General features: G+C 39.0%; 2 protein-coding genes across 2 annotated transcripts; both read left to right on the plus strand.

Moving 5' to 3' along the window:
• Positions 1–1036: 1036 nt before the first annotated feature.
• Positions 1037–11271, plus strand: tmem115 (transmembrane protein 115). The gene is made up of 3 exons (XM_079239940.1): positions 1037–2541; positions 4685–5049; positions 6996–11271. The coding sequence occupies exons 1-3, from the start codon at positions 2050–2052 to the stop codon at positions 7300–7302; spliced, it is 1164 nt and encodes a 387-aa protein (XP_079096066.1). The 5' UTR covers positions 1037–2049; the 3' UTR covers positions 7303–11271.
• Positions 11272–12103: 832 nt separating this feature from the next.
• rhoab (ras homolog gene family, member Ab) lies at positions 12104–25700 on the plus strand. The gene is made up of 5 exons (XM_079238696.1): positions 12104–12205; positions 23443–23600; positions 24583–24703; positions 25243–25373; positions 25457–25700. The coding sequence occupies exons 2-5, from the start codon at positions 23445–23447 to the stop codon at positions 25628–25630; spliced, it is 582 nt and encodes a 193-aa protein (XP_079094822.1). The 5' UTR covers positions 12104–12205; positions 23443–23444; the 3' UTR covers positions 25631–25700.
• The last annotated feature ends 634 nt before the right edge of the window (positions 25701–26334 follow it).

Consider the following 26334-nt stretch of genomic DNA (forward strand, 5'->3'; position numbering starts at 1 on the left):
CTTGTTCTTTCAGACAAATCCAACCAGGAGTATGGTGTCACAAAATTACTTATTTTTTGTGCCAAATTTGCATGTATTCTCAAACCACAACATCTCTCACTTATGTTCATATGAACATCCACTCATGACAAGTAAGGAGCATGAAGATAGTGTGTGCAAGGATCCCAAAACAAAAATGTAAAGACAGTATTTTAGTAAGACATCTTTTCTTACCAGCGATCATCCAAAGACGTCTGTCTTGTGTGTTTTTAGCATCTCCTTGTTTAAATTATGCATGCAAAGAACTTCTCTGCAAATATACATAGTGTACAAACATAACGTGTTCTGGAGAGTGGAGCTTGATGCATGTTAAAGAGCTGTGGCCCCGCCAATTAACCATTTATAGGGCACTCAATGAAATACCTCGAAGTGAGACATTTTAACCTAAAATTGACCTTCAGGTATGTACCAAGACCTCCATTCTGTTGTTACATTCACAAAAAAAGTATATAAAATAGCTTCATGCTGTATATGAAAGAAAACGAACTGATCAACATAACATAACATAACATAGCAAAACATAGTGTACTACTCATAAATTGGTATAATCTTTAGTTGAAGTAAGGAATAAATGTGTTAAAGCATCCACTTGTTAATACTTTCCCCTACCCAACTCCACATATGTAGCAAATATGTCAGTATACCAATTGTCCTACGGTGAAAACAATGACTTTGGATCCATTGTGGCCGATTTTCGACAACTGGATCAAAAAGTTTTCGGTCCATACAACAATTATGTAGTCAAAACGTATATATATTATCTATGCATTTTAATAATCACTGGCGTATACTATATTATAATTTAAAAATAATACAGTAACAACATTAACAACAGCCCAGTAAGTTCAGACTAAGCTTATTTTTAGAAGCGCTGAGGTGTTTTGTTTAATGCTGGTTAAAAGAACTCAATTTCCCAGCATGCTTAGCGCCAATCAGTTACGTGAGTTTTTTTTTTTTTTCACCGGTTGCTGAAGACGGTGGCAGACGGCGCAGGTCAGCTAGCTGAGTGGTCATACTGGGAGGAGAAGTGGCTGCTCAGATAATAATTCCTGTAGGAACCTGCTTCTCGAAGATAGAAAACAATAAAATGAGCGAATGAATAATAATTAGTGAAAAAAATGTGAACTGTATACGATTTGGTGGTTTTTTGGGAACCTCTCTAACATTGTTTTGAAGGCCTGTTGCTAGCTACGGGAAATCCTCGGACTGGCTGGCCCGGTGGACACCGGGGCGACTGAACGCTCAGGAACAAGGACTTGAGGTTTACCTCGACTACCTTTACTGATGCCAACTACCACTTCTCAAGTTCCGACAAACACAGAGTCTCTGCTCGTCCTGGTTCGCGGATATAAATCAACATACCTGAGGTCACTTTTAGTTTGACAGCTAGCAAGTCTTAGCTGTTCATAAGCTAACTTAGCAAGGATTCTTTGAGAAAGTTGGCTGCTTGGTATATTTGTTTCAGTAATAATTTGCATATTTGGCTCGTGTTACTTGCCAACTAGGAAGTAAAGATTTGTAAACTTGTTATACTTCTGTCTACAATTACGGAAGGTCGCTAGCTAGGTAGCTAAATAAAAAAAGCTAAGATTATCACGCCTAATCTTATCAACTGCAGCCCAAAGTTTGTTGCCTTATTGAACTTTCAGAACAAGTCGTCTTCTTTGTTTTTCTGTGTTCTTAACTAATCGTATGCTGCAATAGTGTGATTTAAAGGAGTTTTCATATCATATTTTAATACAAACACTTAACATACTGGAGCAGAAGAACTTGAACCTTTCTGGGCTGATCACCAAAGGTACCTGTATCCTCTTGGCTGACAATCCCTGATGAAATCTTACAGAGAAATGTGGATTTTGATGCTGTCAGGACTACCAGGTGTCACCTACTTCACTTGACACTGTTAATATTTCACCTGCATTCAGAAACTGGTAAAACAGAAGCCATTAGCGTGCTTTTGACTTCCCTTGGACTGATTTGCTCGATAAACCGTCTTCACGATTGATCACGATGAATCGTTACCTGCCGGTGGCTCGGCAGCACTTCCTGGCTGCCCTTGCCAGCACCAGTGTGGTGGTCAAAACTATAAGTGCTGTCGTGGTTCTGCTCTACCTGCTGTCATGGGCTGTTGACACTCCTTATGCACTGGGAGTGACCCCAGGCTACCTTTTTCCACCTAATTTCTGGGTGTGGACGCTGGTGACCCATGGCGTCGTGGAGCAGCATGTGTGGGGTGTAGCTGCCAACGTGGGGACTGTCATGGCCTGTGGACGCCTGCTGGAGCCTTTGTGGGGTGCTCTGGAGCTCCTTATCTTTTTTGCAGTGGTTAATGTGTCTGCGGGACTCCTGGCAGGCCTCTCCTACCTCCTCACATATGTGGCCACCTTTGACCTGGACTTCCTGTTCGCTGTGCGTGTAAATGGAGCAGCTGGTTTCCTGGGAGGTGTCCTGGTGGCACTAAAGCAGACCATGGGGGACACTACAGTGCTCAGAGTGCCACAGGTGAGGCCAGCAAATGATAAATGTTTGTTTTTTTGTCCCCAGTAATGCTTAAAGGCAGATGTTGTGCTCTTGTTTAAGCTTGTCAATAATTGTCCAATGGAAAATGCATCAAACACTTAATCTAACCACAAATTATTTTTACTTGTCAGTCATTAAAACACTTGAGTATACTTCACAACTAACATTGTCCTACATTTTCAGACTGGAGAAACTCCTGTGTATTTCTTTGTGTTTAACCACTTGTAGTAGTAGTACGACACACAATATTGTTTTATCCAGATTTACACTGAAAGAATTTGGATATTTCACTTGTCTTTGTCTTGGCTTCAAACCACAAGGTAGAAAATGCTATTGATTAGAACATGATAGTTTACATTAGCATGAAGGGAGGACTAAATCCAAAAAATGGGGGAAAAAAAATCTTATTAACCTTAGGTCTAGGCACTCAAAGTGTTTAGAATTAAAAACCTTAATTAAACCTTAATTAAAAATGGGAAGTAATCTGCAGATTATTGTCTCCCTTTGTAGATTTATGGCTTTTTTGTAAGACAGCTTTGTTGTCTGTATTTATTCTAATACATGTCTGCCCATGTGCCTTTAGAGGCCAGGGGAATTGTTGCTTGTGTATCTTGTGTTGTATTTATTGTGTGATGCCCCTAGAGGTCAATAATATATTGCTACATGGTGTCAGTCATGCACACCTGCAATAACTATAATTGCTCTGTTTGGTTGTGTCACTATACATCCTGAGAAAGACATAAGCCGATACGCGTTGGTGTATTTTTATGATTCTTACCCATTTTTAATTAATGCCTTTTAATTCTAACCACTTTGAGTGCCTGGACCTGGATTTTTTTTTTTCCATTTTTTCGATTTGGTCCTCCCTCTCAAACCTTTCCATGAGTACCAGTGGTTGGAGGGATACCTCCAGCGCACCTGCCATCTCCTTTTCATGATAGTTTACAGTTGTCCTCCTAAGTCTCTAATTTCTATTTACTGCATTATTGTAATGGAAATCTGTCAGTTTTTATGCTTTTTTTTTTTAGTGAAGTGATCCCAAATTATTTTATTGGTAGTTTTACTGGAGCGTTTGCTTTATTTTATTAACCTCATGACACGTTTCACATTTAAATAGTAATGTATTCATCATTATTATTACATATTGATTTAACCAGATACCCCTAAAAGGAACTCTGTTTAGTTTTTAATAAGGCATGGAGTTGTGTGGCAAAGGATATTAATGTTTGTGTAGGCACACACTCATTGGATTGTAAAATTATTGTTAGATAAGGGGATTGTTTTATTTTGTGAAAGCCATAAAGGCATGTGGCTTTACAGGAAATCGATTGAGCTGTTGTGTGTTTGCTCTACGTGGCTTCTATTCTCATATGTGGACAGCTCCACAGTCTAATGATTTATGTGTAAGATTTAATTTCATGCTCCTCTGCAGAGCTGGATAGTCTGGGTGTGTCAAATGTGTCTCAACCCATGTCAGTGGGATTAACACGAGTACCGTGTTAAGTCAGCTTTTCAAACTGAATTGGGAAAACAGCTGTGGTGAGTGTCTGTCGGAACCTTGCACATGGGGTCTTTGTTAAGCTGCACAGGTTTTCTTCTTGTCTTACTTCTATGCACAACATGGCTCCTCTTTTCATGGATATCAGCATTACCCCAAGTGAGGGTTACCTTTGTGTTTCTTTAGTTTGTGATGAAGAAGACTGCTACAGCCTTTGCTTTTGAAGGGATTCCCTCGTAATCAGTTCTGAGAAGAGTAACAGTGTTCTTGATTTTATGTACTTTACCTATGTTTTTAGTAATCTTTCCCAGTCTGATGGACTTTAACATTTTTTTCCTACTTTAAGCTATTCAATTCCAGTTCTTGATCAATCAGCATGTCATCAAAACACTTAAGGTCATTTAGAAATTTATTTCAAATACTGTATGTGTGGTTCACAAACTCTTAATCCACAATAAGTTAGTGAAGAATTCAGTGTGTTTACTATCTTTATTTTAACTAAGAAGAAAGAGGATGAAATTAAATATGTTGGCATTTAATCTTAACTACTTACTGTGACTGTGGCATGTCCCATTCATGAATCTGTCTATCACAAGAAGCAAAACCTTTTTCCTTTGACCATTTCAGGTGAGACTGAAAGCTGCTCCGGCTTTGGTCCTCCTCTTCCTGGCCTTGCTCCGCTTATCAGGGCTGCTCGACAGCTCTGCCCCCCTTGCTGCATACAGCTATGGCGCCCTGTCTGGCTGGGTGTACCTGCGCTTCTACCAGAGACACAGCCGGGGCCGCGGGGACATGTCGGACCACTTTGCCTTTGCAAGTTTCTTCCCTGAGGCAGTGCAGCCGGCTGTGGGGCTGCTGGCGGGACTCATCCACTCTGTGCTGGTGAAAATGAAGGTGTGCAGGAAAATGGTAAAGAGATATGATGTGGGAGCGCCCTCCTCCATCACCATCAGCCTGCCAGGGACAGATCCACAGGATGCAGAGAGGAGGAGGTGAGTCAAGCTGCTGCTCCATGGAGCGAAAAGGTTTCAGAAACCACTTTTAATGTAACAGTAGGATTCTTAAAAAATGTCATAGTAATGGTGCATTTTTTAAAAATATTGTTAAGTAACGTGTCCACTGTGTTAAAGCATTACTACTCAAACATAATGGTTGGGGTGACATAAAATGCATGAACTTGGATACATATTTCACCATCTCTGTCACCAGATGAATCAGGCAATGTTGCTTGTGTGATTTGTAGGTTTGCAGTGTAGCTGTGCTCTTTTTTTTTTTTTCTAGCTGAACTCTTTATGGTTTCTTTAACAAACTCACAAACACTTACTTTCAAGCTGTCAGAGATCATTTTTCCTCTTCCCCTTTTGTCTGACACACACACACACACACGAACATCTCCAAGCTGTCATACAGATACAGTTACTCATAAATATCACTGCTCTCACACACACACACACACACAGTATTGAAGAGATATTTCTATTCTTTGTATATTGCAACATTTAGGATTTTATAGCTTTAAATGAACAGTGAAAACATTACGTTGTTTTGTGTTCCCCTGCTTCCTGCAGTCTGACCAACATGGCAGCTCAGTAAATTAAGCTTGAACTGGTATAAATAACTTCTTATGATTTAAGTGATTTGGAAGTCTGGGATCTTCTGATTATGGAGAATAACATGGTGATGGTGTGAAAAATAATTTCTCAGGATATATGGTGGGGATTAAACCAAAAAATATAAGTGGTGTTTTATATGCTTGTCTTTCAGAGATATGGATTTAATGACATTTCAATCTACATAAGTATTTAAAGCAAAAAAAAGATTTTTCTACAACATAATGTTCAGAAGCTATTTGTTGTGGAAGGGGGTTGTAATTTAGGGAATAAACTTTAAATCTTTGTATGCTCGCACAACAAATATAAAGTTTTCTGTTTAGTTTGTGAAATCAAACTGTGGCTGAGATTGAATGTGGAGTTAAAAGAATATATAACTTTAAAACAGTTTAAAGTAACATTAAGAAACAGTTTATCACAAGTATCCAAGTACAGAATGTCTTTAGGGATCACCAGTTTTCTTTACTCAGTATTGGTTATTGTTAAGTCCATTTGCCTTCTAAGTGGGATCAAAGTATATTTATGTGTATTTGTGGAATTCAGTTGGAAGTACAGCATCAGTCTGAGGTCTGGGGCTGATGGTGTATGTTTGTACATGTGTATATATGTATACTACTTATAGTAGTGGCATGATAGCAATGTTATATTTATAGATGTCATATTTATGTTTACACGTTTGGTTTATGAAGGAGCTGACAGGGCTTGTTAGAAGGTAAATTGGGTGAATGTGAAAGGGGGCTGGGAATAAATAAGTTCAGACTTCTTCCAATTCCTTTCTGAACATAAAATGGACTTGTATGCTTTGATTGCTTGTATTTAAATGTGCCAAAAAGCCTTGCTACTTTTTTTGTTGCTTGTTGTTGTTTGGTTTTTCTGAAAAAAATTTAAAAAGATTTATCTTAATTAAAAAAAAAAAAAAAAATCCAATAATCCCCTGTATGTGGCATTATTCCTGAAATTTCTGAGAGATGTCTACAGTATAAAAACTACTTGCTCACTGTTGCTCAAAGTTCATGACATTTTAGATGTTGTCATTACAGACAACAAACAGCTGTAATTAAGATGCAAACAGACCAATTTTAGTTGGTAATTCGGCGTGTAGTAAACTCACAAAATTTTCCACTAAATTAATCTAAAGTGATACATGAAGATGTCTTTCGACTATAACCGTATGCGATGAAGCAGGGCTTTATAGTGCGCCTCCTTCGAGGCAATACTATGTTCAGAGTTCAGTCCTGTGTGTGAAACTCTATGTTTACAGGTTCACCTGTAATACACCTGCACTATAATCTGATATTCATTTTGCCTCCTCCTCCTCCTCCTCCCAGACAACTGGCCCTGAAGGCTCTGAACGAGCGTCTAAAGCGAGTGGAGGATCAATCCGCTTGGCCAAGCATGGACGACGAGGAAGACGATGACGAGGACGAAGTCAGAACTGACACACAGCCACTGCTCCCAGGTGGGCATGACCCTTCATCCTCCATATCTAGAACAACTGGAGGACCCGTCGGCGCTTCCCTCTCCTCCACCTCTTCATCCTCAGTGTCACAGAGCGGCGGAGCGCCATCCTCAGGCGCACTGCAGCACTCAGAGTCCAGCATTATCAGCTTCGAGGATGCGCCGTCTAGGTCATAGCAAAAAGAACGTGTTGATCCGCAGCCTCTGTTTGGTGTCACTGGCAAGTATACTAGTGGATGGAGCGTCCCTGACTAGTATACGTATGTATTCAGTGACCGTTATTACACATGCACTCAAAATCTCATACACGCACGCAACATCTGTGACAAGTTAACACAAGGTTGTACACTCACACTCTGTCAGCATCATTGTGAATCCCTGAAGACTTTACAATGCTTTCAGTTTTGACATTCGGGTTGTAAACACTTAGCACAGTTGACCAAACTAAAACTTGATTCCTCTCCTTCCTGCATACAACTGAAAGTCAGTAAAGTCTGTTTTATGCAGACTTAATCCCAACTTGCTGAACTTTGATCACAGCTACATGTGTCTCTCTTGCTTTCTAAATAAATAACAAAATGGGTGTACAAACCTTTATTTGGGAAGTGTTTTTCAAAGCAGCGTTATTTGTTGTTTTGCCTGATAGAAGAAAAATGCTAAACCAGAAAGACTTGCACTGAATGCTTAATTCTCTGCTTTGAGACGTGGCTGTGACACCGGGCTCTGGTTTGCTGCTTCCAAACACGCAGCCAGCTGTGTGACAGAAGACACACGAAGAGCATGTACTCGGCAACAAGCTGCTGGATTAGAAGAAACAAGCTGCTGCAAGTTTGCCACATTGATGAACGGCGATACCAAACTTAGAGATATAAAAAGAAGTGCCAGGTGAAAAGAATCGTCCTCTGGACCTTCGGATGGACGAATGGGTTAAATGACCATTTTTAGGTTTTACTCCCTAGCTCCTTATGCAAGGGAGAACTTTTTTCTGGGTTTGCAGATCACTGAATGACGTCAACGAAACTTTGTTTTTGTGAACTGAGACGTGATAGTGGTGTTATGCACACACACACACACACACACACACACACACACACACACACACACATCTGTGGATGATCATTTTCCTGTAGGAGTTCTGGGTTGATTTTAAAACTTTTTGTTTAGTTTTGGGCCTAATCCTGAGCATCCTTCTGCACCTTTTCCATGTCCATATTCTAACATGTGGTCTCATGCAAAAAAAAAGAAAGACATGCAACAGTTATTTAATGATCTTAATGCATTTGATACAGAAAGGAGATTGAAGTATAAGGATCTGGAAGTCATTGCCATAGATACAAATGAAGAGAATTGATGACATGCGAGACTAGACTATAGCATTGTTTGTGTTTACAGGCTGTACAGGTACATGACTTGTTTGTACTGGTTTTAGAATTTTTTCTTTTCATTTTTCTTAGATTTTAGACACTGGCCGCGAAGAAAAACACTCCCAATAGCAAAGATTTACTGGTCAATTCATTTTCAGGCGCAGAATTTCCAGTCACATCCTCTGGATTTGTACTTTTCATTTCTAAAATTGAAGTGCCAAGTGTTGTGAGGAGTCAATAATTTTTTTTTATTGTGGTTGATGGACAGCTAGATGGTCTGATCTACATCACCATGAAGCTAACCTCAAGATCAGTGCTTCATTGTGTTGTCATTCATCGCTGTAGATATCCCAGTATTTTGGATTTCCCATGTGTCCCGTTTGATTTAAGTTATTTACAGCCTCTTCATTATTCCAGGAGCTGGCAGGGGGTTTGGGTCAGGGTCTGGATTTGACAGTCATGTATTTGTAGGTGACCAACAGAGCTCATCGACTGTCATGGCTATTTTTTATATTTTACCTGTTCTTACACACATCTCATACACACCTTCTAAAGAACCTGAAGCACTACAAATTATAGAAAATGTTAAAAATATTTTTTTTCCCCAACCAAATAGTCTATTTGCTGTACTTAAAACAGTTTTGGCACAGAAAAAGCACATTTTCTATGCATAATCTTGCGTAATTAACTAGTAGTACTGGTTTCAGCATCTTCAAAATGTAACTTTTACCTAAAATCTGCAGCCTTTTAGACTCTAAATACAGTGATAGTTCATATTGGACAAAGTAAAACAATGAATGCAGCAGACAGTCTCACATCTACAGTACTGTTAAAATTGAGGGTTTATTTAATCTCAAATAATTATCTGTGATTTGTTCTATATGGCGCATAGAAGTACCAACAACTATTAAATTAGAAGTAAATGCTAATGTAAACCAGAAAAACAAAGATATCTCAGACTTGTCTGACATTGTGAACTCAGATTTTGGTATGTTAATAATTTCAGAGGGGGGGTTAATTTTTTAAATCTATCCAGTTGATTGTAGAAATATAAGAAGCAGTGACTTATACTTCATAAAGAGATGTTCAGCTCAGAAAAAAACAGATTTGAGCTCCTTAAATTTTGGACAAACATCAAATGTTTTCTGTAAAAAGCATTACATCGGCCTTACATGACAAAATAAGACCAGTTTCTTTTAACCTGATGGAAAAGTGTAATAAATGGAAAGTGAAAAGCCATATTAGACAGATGAAATTCTCAATGTTCTGTCCTGTTTGGTTTGGGTTGTTTTTCTTTGTTTTCTTTGTGTCCTATTGATGTCTTTGTTCTATCAAAAATATTTATGAATCAATGGACTGGTCCTGAGTCCAGTCCTGCTTCAGAGCTGCAGTCACATATCAGAAATCTTAAACTGCGTTCCACTGTTATAAGCATTCACTGTAGCAATTATGAGGAGTAGTTAAAACAACTCTGTGCATCACTGCTTACATCAACAGTGCAATATTACAGATTAATTGTGTTGTTTTGATGCGTTTGACATGCAAGTTGCTCTGGAAAAAGCAGATATTGTTTAGCGTTGTTACCTGCCCGGCTGCTTGCATTACGCAATAATAAAAAAATCAGCAATGCAGTGACACATTCTAACATTGTTGCCTGCAAATAACTGTGAAGTTACGTAATGTGGTGAAGTTGTGTAATTTTATTAGTGAAATGATTTATGAATGCTATAGTTGGCAGTATGACTGAGTCTGGTCTGAGTTTTAGCCAAATCTCCAGCCTTGTTCTCCTCTTCCCCACTTTTTTCTTTACATTTCCATTTGTTCTGTCTGTAAATCATTTTAAACAAGAAAGGAATGCAGTCATATAACATCCAGCTGGAAAATCTGCAGGCAATGATGTCAGTTCTCTTAACAAGCGGTTATTGATATATGTAGCCTCCATTTACAGCGGCCAAAGTGCAAGCATTGCAATTCATTGATACACTTTTCTTTATCTAAACAATGTCTTCATTGAAGATTCATGTCAAGCTGTAGTTTAAATTTGAATTTAAATTTAACTAGTTTCTTCCTAAACATCACATTTTACTTGGTGTTTTTTTTTTTTTTGGTCAAAGTGGCTGATTGAGAAGACAGTAAACCCAAATTCAAATGTTTAGCTGAATGTTTCCTTGCTGACTGCCAGGTCTGTTTCTATGCTGTTAAACGTCTTATTTGGCTACTGAACAGTCTGACATTACAGGCAATAATTAAAGCTTGGTCTTGAGAAAATGAAAGACTTACATAGTCACCTCATTTAAGCATTAATTGGTATACCACTTGGTTGTACAACCACTACATCAACCATGGAGTTTATTTTTTCTAATCTTCTAATGCTGGACAGACGTTTGTAAAGAAATTGCCCAAGTTAAGAATGTAGTAACATGTAGACATCAGTGTGGAATAAAATCAATAATTGTGTGATAGGGTTTGATTAGCAGTGGTTTTTGCTCGCATTTGTAGATCATAAAATGTCACATCTTTTAGCCACTTTGCCAATTAAAAGGATTGTTGTTTGGGAAAAACAAAACAAAAAACACTTTGCCCTCTGTGATTTCTATGGTGGGATGACAGACAACAGATCATTCTCATCTAATCAGATCTGTGATCAGCTGTCCAAAGGGTCAATCAAAAAGTTTCCTTTTTTTTTGTTTGCTTTTACAATTTTGATTTTCTCCTTGTATCTGCTTTTTGCTCCAAGTTATCTTGTTCACAGATTCTTTCTCTTCTGTGGTGGATACACAGACTCCTCTTTAAGTTTTGAAATACATTTCTTTGTTTCGATATAAAATAAAATGTGGTTATAAAAAAAAATCTGTTTGTGGTTGCATTATTTTTGTAATTCTCCTATTTTTATGCTTTTTAAAAAAAAAAAACCTCTAAAGCCATGGCTTTATTTATCTTGCTGAACTCGCTTTTAATAAAAGTTTTCTGCTTGTGCTTCAGTTTATATAAAATTTGCATACCACAAATTGATTTAAAGGAAACCATTTTTGTGAAGTTGGTACCTTGCATAAAAATAAATTAATAAAACTAAATACAATATGCACAAATAAAAATCTTGCATTAAATTAGAAAGAAAAAAAAAAACCATGGACGTTTATTACCTGAAATGGCCACCAGGTGGTGCAGTGGGGTCAGACTAAGAATAACTCCAGGCACATTTACTTCATCAAAGCTGCATGGAGGCCTAAAATGGCTTGTATTAAGGATTTGGGTGTCTTTCTGTTGGGAAATATCCTTGTAGAACACCGGTGTTATCTTATAGATGAGGGAAAAACTACAATAAGCTTCATTTATTCAGGTAGGGATTCAAGTAATTCTCGTTTGCTTTCCTGAACTTGCAAACCTTCGTCATTATAAAGATCTGTATTGTGAAATTTAATGTAAATATAAGTTAACTATAAGACAAATATGCAAATGCCACGCCTGAAAACAGACTCGTAAAGTCATTTTCCAAGAGCTGGTATCGTGCCGTGCCCGCGCAGGCGTGGCTCTCAGACTCGTGCCCGCTACCCCTCCCCCAGCTACAAACTCCAAGCCGTGGCAGCGCGCGCCCTTCAAGTAATTCATTGTAGCGGATTGAGACGGGAGGAAGCAGCGAGCAACTCGACTGATCGGAGGAGCTACTCAGCTTTGACAAACACTGAAAATCCGACTGTTTGCCACATAAACTGAAGGTAAATGCACGAACGAACATCGAACTTTAGCGAAGCACAGCTTGTTTCATTTTATGTAGTTTAAAAGTTGAGAGAGCCTTTTTTTTTTTTTTAAAGTTATGCTGGGTTTTGAAAGGCCGTGCTATATGCTAGCAAGGTTAGCTTCCTGAAGCTAAATCCGCTCTTACCCTAATCGCCTGCAATTTCAGGACCTCTTCCGCAGTAGAGTACAGCGGAAACCTGATATATGCTTAGTGTGGAAACTAATAAATTGGTAGCAATTTGTCAGATTCATTTAGGGGCCTTTAGTGAAGAGTTCTAACTTCATAAAGCTAAAAACTCAACCTCACAGACTGGCCTAAATTTGCGAGCTGTATCTAAACAATGAGGTTCTTTTCTTGACTTGCCTCGGCTAATTATCGGCTTCCCAGCGGCTCACCTGCTATTCTTATATGCCTATTTAAATGATCATTTTCCCGCAGTAAATTAAGCTATACATTGTATAAATTATTGGTACATGTACTTTGATTACTACATTGTGCTAATCGTCGTTTTTATATCAGTGATATGACAGCACGTCGTTTCAACTTTGGGTAGCATTTTTCTTTAAAGCGAAAGATTTTTTTTTATTACAGTTTTTGCCATAAACTGGGCTCATTCCTAAGTAGTCGTTTGTATATGGGTACGGTTCTGTCTTGTGTTTAGTTGAGTTTGGATCTGAGCCACCCACCCATTCTTCCACTGCGGACACACTAACCATCTGTTGCCTCTGATGACGCCATCTTTCTGCTGACCCACCCAAGTGGCGAGATGTTTTGTTTTTTTCTTTTTAAATAAAATGGTGTTTGGTTTAACACAGGGAGTCCTCAAATACAAGACTTTTGTTTTTCTCCACCCCACATGCAGTGGTTAACCCAATACAAAACGCAAGGCACGAAGTGTTAAATGTTCAAGGGAAAAACTGCAGTTCTGTTTTGGTTTTATGTCAGTAAAAGTTTAAATTAGTAATGTTGGGCTTTGGAAAAGGAAAATTAGTGTGATTAGTTACGTTTCATGACAAAAAAAAGTCCAACTGTAAAAAGTGAATGACCCTTTTTTGGCTTATAGTGCACAACCGTTTTTAATGTCTTAAGAGGCAAAAAGTTACATTAGATGTCTTAAAACGGATGAAAGTGATCATGTCCCCCTTGTTTATGATTTGCGATGCCTTCTGAACTTAAGAATATATTTATAGCACCTATAACTGTACCCAAGACATGAGTGTGAATGATGTGTTAACAATTGTGCATAATTTTCTCAACTAGACTTGAGACAGATGATGTCATGAAGTCATGTACTATTAATAATCCAATTGAGGAACTTGTCGGAAAAATTGCCACAACTCAAGGCTTTTTATCTATATGCCATCATAACAAAGCTATGCTTGAAATTTCAAGAACAATGGCTGCTAGTTGTGTGCAGTTCTTTGTGAACTTGTGCTGGAGAGATGGTTGTGTGCTAATTGTTTTCAACAGGTTAATTTTTATTTTTATTTTTTTATCCTTAGTATGTATACTTATTTATCTGTTTGATAATGAGATATTATGAGTGGTCGCTAGGGTTGAAAAATTAATCGGACTTTGATCATAATCATGATTTTGGTGGCCACAATTAAATAAACCTGACTGTCAATGATCTTTAACTTTAAAAAGCGAGCTCTGCTGCATGCATCTCTGGTCACTCAGGTTCTTAATCAATAGTCTGCCAACCACCAGGGGGCAAACACGCGGTTAATGCTTCATGAAGCTGCCTAAATACCAAGCGTGCACACCTTTCACCAGCAGCCAGTTAAGTATTGTTGGATTGGTCGGACATTTAAAGTGGGCGTGGGGAACACAGAAAAACATGAAGCGGTAAGATGTTGCTTCTGCATTTTTCCTGTTGCAGGTAAACTGGATTGTTTTGATTAAACAGCTGATCGAAGTGGTAAAAGTATGAACATTTTTACAACATGTGCACAACCTGCCCTGCCACGGACGGAGTTTCTCGTTAAATAAGAAATTACCGGCTTCATTGCCTAAAAAGCAGACATCACCGCCCGCATTGATCCCTCCCGGTTTCAGATGAAGCTTTTCGTGGATGAGAGCAGGTCATGTTGAGAATGGAAAATAAAGTTGCATCAGAACACTGGATAAGAAATATGAGATCCCTTAGTGTAACTATTTTTCCAAAGGAGCGTTGCCTGCGCTGTATAAAAAATGTCGAGGGAATACAGAGAGAGCTTGTGATTGAGTTTAATACAGATTTCCCAATTATACTTTAATTATATCATAATTAATTTAATAAATTAATTTAATTATATTATAATTAAGGTATAATTTATTTAAACTTAACAAATTCACACATTTATAATTTGGTTCAGCATCGTGCAGTGTAGATTAAACTTGTGAGATGACTATCTCTGCTCACGGACCACTGTCCAGTTGTCAGCACAGTTTTTTGATGGCTTTTAAACGCTAATTGGAAAAGATAACTTACTTTGTCACAGTGGACAATGAGGCAATACTCAAAATTATATAAATTGTAGACAGATTTGCTCAACTATTGTGAGGATTGAGGGACAGTCCACACACTGACTTCTACAGACCGGTACAAGTGATTAAATTCTGCTCAGGCCTCGTTCATGAGCACACTTATTATATCCATGATTTTGACCTAAATAGTATTTGTGCTACAGCAAGAAAAGAAGTCCTATTAATTGACCCACCAAAGATCCGTGACAGAATCGGTAGTGGCACTCTAAACGTGTAGATGACCAAGACTTGGGGTGCATTCACATCAGAACAGTCTGCTAGACTTGGTCCGATTCGGGGCTAGGCTCAGTTATAGGGGCATGTCTCATGCAGGCCAAGATCATTTTCATACTGCACTCTGGTCAAACGAACCAAACCATGAGAATAATATATCCCCATTCCCACCAAAGACCCTCAAGAAGAAGAAAACCGTTTCTTCCAATTCCGAGCTAAACATGGAGCATGAAACTATCGCTGTTTTGTTTTTTTGTTTTTGTTTTGTTTTGTTTTGTTTTTTGTCTTATGTTGTCTTATGTAAGTATACTGCAGAAATACACTGCAACAATGGGCACAGTTTGAATAACAGACCAGCCAGAGGACCCTTAATGTGATTGCTATGCATTTACCCACAGTGCAATACTACGCCAAATTCACAAAATGACCTTTTTTGTCGTCCGCTTCCTGTTTTTGGTCCGCCTGACGCAGACAGAGACCTCTGCTTGTTGGCAAACAGAGTCTGCTTCATTTGGCACATTCAGATTTCCCCTAAACGAAGTAGACTTTCCAAGCAAATGGACTAGGCTTGCAATCAAAACGACTGATGTGAATGTGACCTAAGATAGGACCCTGAGGGACTCCACAAATGATGTGCTTATAAGATGATTTGTGCTTATTTACAAATCCATATTGACATTTTCCAAATGATGTTAATCCAGTTCATTGCTCAGCCTCTGATGCCATTGTGTTGTAACAACCTTGGTCAAAAACTTATATCACCAGCATTTTTCAACAAAGGTTACTAAAGTGTTATTTTCCATCATAAACATGGGGTAATGCAGTTTTCTTAACATTAATGGATTACTTCCACATTGGAATCCCTTAAAGTCACGGGGTGGAAATATTTATCAGCCTTTTATCAGTTTAATATTTATAAGCCTATTAATCAGTTATTAACCTAAAGCATGGACAAATTTTCCACCTCCGAGGGACATTTCCTGCTTCCAGCACACACAGACGTTTAAATGCAGCTGAAGCTTGTGTGAGGTTTTCTAAAAGATGTGATGATGAATCATTATGTAAGCAGCCACATCTTTAACAATGCATTTGAAAGCTGTGTCATATTTTAAGATTTTATTTACCACTTGAACGGTACCTCAGAACAGTTTTGTAATAGACAAAAACTTATTATCTAGGTAAAGTTGGGTTTGATAAGCCTGATATTAAAAATACTGATAATGATTTTAAGGGGCTGGCAGTTTATATGATCTATGATGCCTGGTAGTTAACTGTAGCTTTTAACGTGAATTCATTGTAGAGACTAAGCATTTATATAAAAAAGGGTTCTCCAAAGGGACACCAAAAACGATGGTCATCAAGTTTATTTATTAATTTTCTCTTGATCACGTTGGGGTTATCTACGGCTCTGTTCTGTCTTTTGACTCTCAATTTGGCGTTATAGTTTCTTGTAGGTGAACATGCAAATGGAGCATGGATTTGCACATGTAGCCCTATCATTGTCTATTACGACTATAGTTATAGAGGGGGTTAGATCTGAAAACAACTTGGTTTGTCAGCCATGTTTTTTTTTTTGTTGTTGTTCACAAAAAGAGGCTATTTTGAGTCAGAAGTAATGCTGCTAGTTGGGTATCAACAGCTATCCAAGATGATGATGGTGCAGAATTACCATGCTGTTTAGGATGTCACATAGAAGAGCCTGGGTTTTCCTTCTCATACCAGTATATTACATTTCTTCTTGTATGAAATAAAGACACAGGACACTATTGCATTTTGAATTTCAACTATGAAGTTTTTTAAGTCTGTGGTATAAAATGTTGTTTCTGCAGTCCCCCTGACACAAAAAAGTCCACCTTGTACATGAATTCACTGTGGTTATCACCACGGCCTCACAGCAAGAAGGTCACTGGTTTGAGCCTCATCTGGAGAGGGTCTTGCTCTGCTGAGTTTGCAAGTTCTTCCCTGTGTATGCATGGCTTTTCTCCAGATCGTACTGAGATCCTTAGGTCTGGGGGTTAAAAGGGGCATTAATACACCTGTCACTGTTCCAAGTTACCATATTTCAAGCAGTTTACAATAAGCATTGAGAGCCAACATCTGGAAATGATTTGGTGTTTATAAGAAACACTGAACAGAAGTCTGTCAAATCAGTGAAAGCACGACAAAGCTCAACACTGACGTGCCAAGACATATTCTGAATTTTTGGATGTTAATGTTGCTACCTGAAACTTAAATAGCAGCTTGTAAAATAAGGATAAATATTGAAGCTTGACTATACTGTATTTCCTACTGATTTCTTTTAAATAATATACTTTTGGTGTCACTATTTGCCACAACTAATGGACATTTTCCTTTTGTGTTGCCTTTCAGTGTTTCCCACCAGGTTTTTGGGGGAGGATGCAATAGCACCATGTGCAGTATAGAGAGGATAAAATTAACTTGACCTTCTTAAGAGGGCGGGGGTTGCCGCTGGTATGGCGGGATGCCCCCTCAATATAATGGGAGGGGAAACGCTGCCTTTACAGTGTTTTTGTCTTGATTCTGCAGAACAGGAAAAAAGGATTACATTGAAATGTGGAATTGTTTTGTCTTATGTTTTGGAAGGTATAAGCAGATTTATATCATCTGTATCAATACTTTTAAATATATAAGGTTTTAAGTCTTAGTGATGGACACCTAGGCAGTATTTGTTAAAAGGGGGCATGCATAACCCTTTACCCTCTGGTCATGCTATTCAGACATTGAGCATGCACACTAACCTTAAGGCTGCAGCTGTCCCAATTTTTGTCTTTTCTTTTTATCCTCAGTTGATGGAGGGACTGGCCTGATCTTTTTTGACACTGCTGTCCTACTTCAGTGTTGCTGTACCATTTATAGGATGCTTGCAGGACCTTGTAGTGCTGTGGTTGATTTCAGTCAGAACCTAATGGGACTCAGGGCAGAAAAGACTGTGAAACTCAGTTTTAACCTGGGAGAAACTGTCAGGATAATTATCATGGTGAATTCAGGTACTGCACTTAAACTGACAATGTAACAGTTGGGCAGGGCAGAAAGATTTTCTGTGGGAATTTATTGCCAAAGAAAGTAGGTCCAAATGTTTTGCAGTGTAAATTATCAGTGATGAGATGAAGTAGAAGAAATTTTTTTTCTTGACTACACATCATGTATAACAAGACCAAAAATGAAAATCCTAAGCAAAGGAAGATGCCCGGCCTGAGACCAAACACCATGTTGACAAAATGTGTGCGATGCCATCGGACATGTTACTGTGTTGGGTTACGCCCCACTGGGTGTTTTTATTTTAAAAAAAAAAAAAAAACTGAAATGGGAAAGAGCTGTAGTGCAGTTTACTGCAGCAACAAATTAAGAAAGAAATCAGGGTTTGTTTTATGTTGTAGTTTGTTTTTGTTTCACACACCACAAATAGGGCTGGGTATCATTCAAAATTTTTCGATACTGGTACCGGTACTGATACCTTCACTTCAATACCGGTTCATCAACGATACTTTTTTCGATACTTAACAAAAATAAAATTACACATTATCAATAAATTCTGAGTTTTATTTTTCAGCTTTGGCTTTCTCACACTCAAAAATCAGTTTTCCAACATCAATTTAAATGCAAATTTTTTGTGCAAAAGAACAGTTGCAAACAAGTTACAAAGCAGCATCTGGTGCTCATTGCTGCAGACTAAACACCCTCAAATTTTAGTGAGGCTTTACTTAGCAATTCTTTTTCAGGAAAATTAACATGTCTGCTTTCTCAGGTAGGAGACATGCACGCTCCAGGCTGATGGTGTCCCCAGCAGTAGAGAATGTACGCTCTGAGGGTGTGGATGATGCTTGCACACAAAGATACCTAGTTGCCAAGTTTGATAATATTGGCAAAGTATCCCTCACATTCCACCACCAGGTTACTGGATTCACTGAGGTTAGGGTGGATGGCAGATCCCTGTAATGCTGTATTTCTCTCTGAATTGTCTGTGCAGTGGTTAGAGTATCCTCTTGTCTCCTTTCAACTGCCATGTCCTCGTCAGCAAATAGCTCCTCAAGGGCAGAGAGCTTTGGCTTCTTCTGGAAACAAAAAAAAAAAAGGGAAAAAAAGAGAAGCAAAAGACAATCAGCCTTGGTGTCAGTCAATTTCCTTAAAATAATAAATGGGGGAATTATATATATAACATTATGTATGTGTATGTATATATATATATATATATATATATATATATATATATATATATATATATATATATATATATATATATATATATATATATATATATATACATACATACATACACACACATTCATGCTATATTACCACTGTTGCTACTGCAGCTGTACAGTCTTCATCAGAGGAGTCATCATTAACATGGTCACCAGCAATGGTGTCTTCAAGGTTCTGTTTCAAGTTCTGGGCCTGGACCCTGGTCTTTACACCCTCATTCTGTATTCAATAGATTATATGAGTCATATACACTGATATACTACAATGGAAGAGGAAAGGAATACAACCAACAACAATAAACACCTGTTGTGAGGTTCTGCTCATGAGCTCCTCCTCCAATCTGGTCCACACTCCATCGGCCACTTTAGACTTGAATCTCGGGTCTAAGGCTGTGCCCTCCTCTAAGAACTGCTTGATGCTCTCATCCTGCACAGCAAAAACATGCTATAGTAGTTATGTCTGAGTATATTTAATGAAAACAACAGAGAAATCAGAATTTTGTTACACACTCGGTATCGTTTTGAGAGGTCTTCCCAGATCTTCTCCTTTATGGACTGTGTAAAGGAAGAGTCCTCATCAGTGACTGTAAAGTGCTGCTGGAGCTTCCCCAAGATGGGTAGAATCTGGCCCAGAGTTGGACTCCTTTCAGCAGAGATGCAGATGGTTGACGTATAGAGGACCTTCATAACTTTGACAAACTGTTCTGCTTTTCTGTAATCGTCATCAGAAAGTCTCTCCAGTCTGAAAAAAGTACACATTGTTTTTTTGTAGCTACAGCCTTTTGAGCACTTTAGCTTACATTGAAAATGGAATAAGGTAATATCAATGTACTTCCTTATCTACAATACCTGTCCTTCTCCATTGGTTTTTTTAAACGAGGGTCCATGGAAGCTGCCTGGATAGCAGGGAACTGCTCCAGAAATCGCTCCACCATCAGAAACAAGCTGTTCCACCTGTTCTTCACATCCAGAATGACAGCATGTTGTGGAAGACCTAGAGAGAGCATGTGTTTGGTTGTCAAATAGGTTGTCTTTGTGTAGTAGTAGTAGTAGTTCAATAACTGATTTAGCCATGGAATTTTGCTCCAACTTTAGTCTGTTTCCATTTCCAGACTTACCGAGAAGATGCTGCTTCTCTTTTAGGACAGGTTTAGCCAAGCTACACCTCTTTAACCACACCACCATAGCTCTGATCCTTCCTGCCCACCTGGAGACTGCTGGTATAGTGTACAACTTTTGAGCAGCAATGTTTAGAGTATGAGCAAAGCAGCCAATTTTTCGAATGCTCATTTTTTTTACTGCTACATCCATATTAGCTGCATTGTCTACAGTAATGGCAACAACTTTTTCCTTGATATTAAATTCATCAAGAATATCCCCTATTTCCTCAGCTATTACAACCCCTGTCTGTGATGTATAGACTGCCCTGGTATGCAGGATTTTCTCCTTCATGGCACCCTCTCTCACGTAGTGGACTGAAACAGTCAGGTAGTGGTCCTGTGCCACACTGGTCCAGCCATCTGCAGTCACAGCTACATCCCTGACGTCTTGCAATTCTGTCTTGACATTTCCCTTCTCTACTGCATACCATGCAGGTATGAGTGTATTTGACAGAGTGTCTCTGCTGGGGGACTGATATCTGGGGTTTAGGGCCCTTATCATCTCCCTAAATTGAAATTGGAACACAAAACATCAATGATCGTATGGTTGTATTATTATTACTGCTTACTATAAAAGTAAAAAAAAAAAAAAAAAAAAAACATTATCTAAGCTGTAGCTGAGAGATAACTAATCAACAATAGCTTTTGAGGCTTACTTACCTCCACCATGGAGCCTCCACTGTGGAAAAAGGCAGCAAACCTTTAACAATAAAGTTTGTAACTGCCCTGTGGCACTCATCTTGTTTTTCTTTGGACAGTTTTCCTTTTTCAGCCAGTGTGAAAGGATTCACATTGGCTGGCCTTGTCTTCCTCCCACCATGGTGAACTGGATCAGCAGTTTCTGTGAGGAGAAAATAAACACACCTAAAATAAGATGTACTCTTCAACCAATCGACCGACCTAACAGATAACCTCTTATAAAGATGCTAATATCAGTCACTGTCGTTCATTTGTTAGCTTTCTAGCTCAATAGCCATAAAATAAAGCTACACAACAATATATCCAGAACGTGATAAAGTAACATTTTAGTCATCTCGGTGCATCTTTTTAGTTGCAGTAACGTTAACGTAAGTAAACAAACATAACGTTGGCCCAATTTTGCTAAACGTTAACTTACCTGTTGAAATCCCAGACACAGCGCCGTCGTCGGTCCGCTCGGGTAAAACGGGATCCGGTGGTGCAAGTTTTGGAGGCCCCCCAGTCTCTTCAACGTCCTCAGGCGGACTTGAATGATGTGAGGACGACGCATGCGGTCCACTCTTCTTGCAGTCAAACACGGAGCAACTTTCTGCCCTTAAATTGATTCCGTGCACATTCAAATGCTTCATCAAATTCGTCGTGTTACCAGCCTTAGCAACTATTTGTTTTTGGCAAATATTGCACCGCGCACTGTTGGCATCAATCTTGCTAAAATGGAGCCACACTTTTGACCTGGGAGGCATTTTTTCCCTGCTTTGATAACACACGCGCTATAGTTAGCAACACAAATACACGTGAACCTTGTTGTGGGCGTAACCACACGGTATTGTCTCTATGTGCCCGAACCACATGTGGCATTACAGCCAATCATCGGCAGCATTGTCAGCTCTCGTTCCTGTTATTAACCCTTAAAGGCACCGAAACTTGGCACCGACAGACACATCATATTTTGATACTGTTTAGTATCGAAGTTTTTCGGTCGGTGTAATAAAAGAACCAAAGTTCGGTACCCAGCCCTAACCACAAAAAAGGGAACTTAGCCAAATGGATTTTACTTGTTTTCTTAAAATTACTGGAATTCAGACTGCAAAATGTGAATTTTTATTTGTGTTTTATTTGTGTTCAGTATTTTGGATTCATGGGAAAAGTCAATATAGTACAGTGCATTTGACTCATATAGAATATATTTCAAGATCTATAATACAGAGAAATGTATTCCTTTTTTTTGTCTGAATTGTGAAATAACATTTTTGTGAGACAAATGTTCAACTTCACTCAAAATATGTTAAAAAAATGTTTTGGTGAGTGGTTAAATAATGTTTCTAAGCAACTCTTTAATCTGCAGTCAAATGACTTTTCGTTAAAGATGTCTGCTGTTATGCACCACGTTGCACAAGGAACATGGGCACTCAGGAAAGTCCACCTGCCTGGATGTTGTCAGTGACATTAACTAATTCTTTTTATTCTAAGTGCATTGTTTTACTGTTTGCTAAAGGAAGGTTCAAAACAAATTTAGTAAAGTATGAGTTTGATCAAAGAGGTTAAAATAATGGGGCATTCGATGTACAAGAGCTCCAAAATGACTTCAGATTAAATCAAATTCTCAGGTGATGGATTGGAAGTTTTTTAGGTATTGCCAGGGAGAAATATTAAGTTTGTGTGCGCTTATCCCATGTGTTCAAACTCACCAAAGAGAGCTCAGTACACATGTTACTCTTTAATAGGGTGAAAAGGATGCTGTTTTTTTTTTTTTCTTTTCATTCTGATGAAGTGGTATATTCCAAAATGGCACCATCCAAACTGCTTTGAGACTATGATAACAGTATGTGTCACTCATTTGCCCCCATTTCCCTTTACTTAATAGGGAAGCTCATTTTCACACCCACATTGAAGTGCTGGGTTTTTTGCTGCTGTCATGCATTACTGGAACAATGGCTAAATGTGACTTCCTTCTACACTGTGCTGTTGTGTCTCTTTGATGTATTAGTCCTAACTAGTCTCACCTTTTTATTCATGCAATTGTGTGATACCCAGTCGGAGTTTGTACACTTGAAAAGTAACCCTCGGTGTACACACGGGTCTATACATTTCTGTTGAAAATTTTTGTTCATATTTCATGAATAATCCTGCAACTCCGTGGCTCTTAGCCCTCAGCTGCCGTCAATGTCTGTGGTATTAAAGTGTCAAGCGTTGTTTAATTGTGCATCTTTGCTGTGCAGTACTTTACTACTGCATGCCACAGGTGTCACTTATCACTTTCATTTTACTTATAAGGTTTCAGAATTGTTCCAGTTGTTCTTTAGTTTTTTCCAGTGATTGCAATGTTGTTGGTTTCTGTTTTTTCCGGTGACTCACTGATCATAACCTGTACTTCCTCTTGTCTCCACCAGGGATGGCAGCCATCCGTAAGAAGCTGGTGATAGTTGGGGATGGAGCTTGTGGAAAGACGTGTCTTCTTATAGTCTTCAGCAAGGATCAGTTTCCCGAAGTTTACGTCCCAACTGTGTTCGAGAATTACGTCGCTGACATAGAGGTGGACGGCAAACAGGTGAGACATCTGCAGATATTCACACACTAAAAACAGTTTTGCCAGTTGAAGTCATTAGCAGTGTTTCCTTGGAGGACATTCATGTGGTTCCAGGTGGATAAGAAATTGCTTTCCTTAAATCTGTCACTCAGCGTTTATTGTTATACAAGTACAAAAAAATGTAAACTGTGTACTTTCATTTGTAAAAGTTATTATAAGGTTGAGATAAATATGCTTATTTTTGTTAAGACAATTTATTTAATGCACTTGTTTCCTATGAGTCATCTTTTTATCCATGTGTTTATCTGCTGTGGTTATTTTCCTGGTATTGGAGATAATCTTGTTCCTTCAATCCTGAAACCTCCTCACCAGTAATCACCAGTCAGTAGTACTATACTGCTGTATTTTCACATCTTCCTTCCAACTGCATCACTGATCGGCTCAGGCTAATCTTTCTTTTCTGCGTATTGTTTCTGTTAAACAAAGAGGTGTTTCACAAATTGTCTTTGTCTTTTGTTAGGTTTGCATTATATAAACTACAGGTCGTTCCTCTGCTCCGGGGCTGCATCGATTCGATTTTGTAACAATCACTACGTAACCTCGAATAATACATATAGACTGATAATACTGAATTGAATGTAATATTCAGGTCCATTATGTACTGTATGTGTCCCTTTTGTGGTAAATGTCTCACTCAGCTGCACTCATTAGCCACAAACTCATGAGTCCTGACCCCATTCTGGGTTAATGGGATTTTAGGACGAAGAGCCTTTTGTGGCCAGTTAAATTCTAGCACCATGCGCTGCCGAGGAAGACACAAGCGTCTTTTCAAGTGTCACACTTTTGCATTTGATATGATCTGGTTTACCCTCGTTAATTCAGCTTTGCAGTCAAAACAGAAGCTCTGACTTCTGCCAGAATTATTGTCTGGTTGAGTGTTGATCTTTTTTTTTTTTTATGTTGTGAGACTTTTCCTTCAGCCTCTTTTGTCTTCTCCTCTCAGGTGGAGTTGGCTCTTTGGGACACAGCCGGGCAGGAGGACTACGACAGGCTGAGACCTCTCTCCTATCCAGACACTGACGTCATCCTCATGTGCTTCTCCATCGATAGCCCCGACAGCTTGGGTTGGTACAAACTACACACTCAGACATTTAAGTGTGACATAATGCGTAGCTTGTCTGTCGTTCCTATGCATTCCCCGTTTTCCCCAGCAGTTGTTTTTTGGGATTGTAGATGATGAGCTCATGTTGTTGTGACTCTTGAGAGGGACTTCTTACATTTACCTGAGCTGTAGTGCTGACTGCTGTAAGTTATTTGTCAAGCAGTAATGTGGGGAGCTGCTGTTATACAAGTCACATTTGTCTCTCATAAGGAGTGTTATATTGGTGGCCATTTCATTTTAAGATAAAGCTACAAAAGAACAACTGCCTGATTTTAAAGGGGACTACCGTGGTAATAAACAAACTCTCACCTTAAAAATATCCCTACACTCAATTCCTCAGACTGTTTGTTAGCATCGTAGTATGTTTAGTATGTTGCAGTTTGTTTTGTTTTGTTTATTTTTTTGTTTTGTTTTGGTTTTTTCTACAGTAAACTGTGATCTAAACTGCGGCACAGCCTTTTTAATCTGTTGCATGTCTTTTCTGTTCTTTTTCAATGACAGAAAACATTCCTGAGAAGTGGACTCCAGAAGTTAAACACTTCTGTCCAAATGTCCCCATCATCCTGGTAGGAAACAAGAAAGATCTCCGTAACGATGAGCACACACGCCGAGAACTGGCCAAGATGAAGCAGGTAGCTGGACCGAATCACTTATGACAGTTCACAACATGCCGCGAAGAGTCATTTTGCTGAACCAAACTTCCCTCTCCCAACAGGAGCCAGTGAAGTCGGAGGAGGGCCGGGACATGGCTGGACGCGTCGCAGCTTTTGGTTACATGGAGTGCTCTGCTAAGACCACGGACGGTGTGCGGGAGGTGTTTGAAATGGCCACCAGGGCGGCGCTGCAGGCCCGCCGTGGAAAGAAGAGCAATAAATGTGTGCTGCTGTAAAAAGTCAGGCATATTTGGACTGTTTTCACCCTGGGTTATTACACCCGGAAATAGGGCTCGGGAGGGATTACTAGACAGGGGAGGGGGGAGGGAAGGAAAAGAGTGCAGTAAATGACTACCGCTGTAAACTGTCTGTTTGTTGGACTGAATTTACCCCGGGTCTCGGGTGTAAGAAGCCTTGATGGAGAAGGATGGGGTGGTGGGTTGATGTTTGGGGGAGGAGAGAGACTATAGTACATGACTATTGCTGTAAACCACCAGACTCTACCTGTGGGTATACCATCAAGTTGGGAGTGATACACCAGCTACTAGCCAAAAGTTGGTACATTTTATCTTTTCAACAAGCCGCTTACACTGATTTAAGACTATTAGGATATGCAAGTCGTTTGTTCAGACCTGAACAAGTCTTCAGCATGATCATAAAACAAGCTAATTTTTCTGACTGTGTGACTTGATGGCAGCAGACAGCACATTGAAGGAGTATCACTAAGCAAACACCACTGGACTGTTTGTCCCAGGTGTTTGCATCTGTATTTGGACAGGCTATTAGATAAGAATGATAAAGCCCAGATAATGTGTGTGACAGTGATGAGACAAATGCCAAACCAGGGCAGCACCTTTCAGCTGTGTTCCGATACTACTACTTGTATGCTGGTTTAACCAAAGCTGGCCATTAAGACACTTTCAAAGGTAGGCAGATCAGC

This window comes from Telmatherina bonti (genome assembly GCF_933228915.1).
Source record: "Telmatherina bonti genome assembly, chromosome: 4".
Taxonomy (NCBI): Eukaryota; Metazoa; Chordata; class Actinopteri; order Atheriniformes; family Telmatherinidae; genus Telmatherina; species Telmatherina bonti.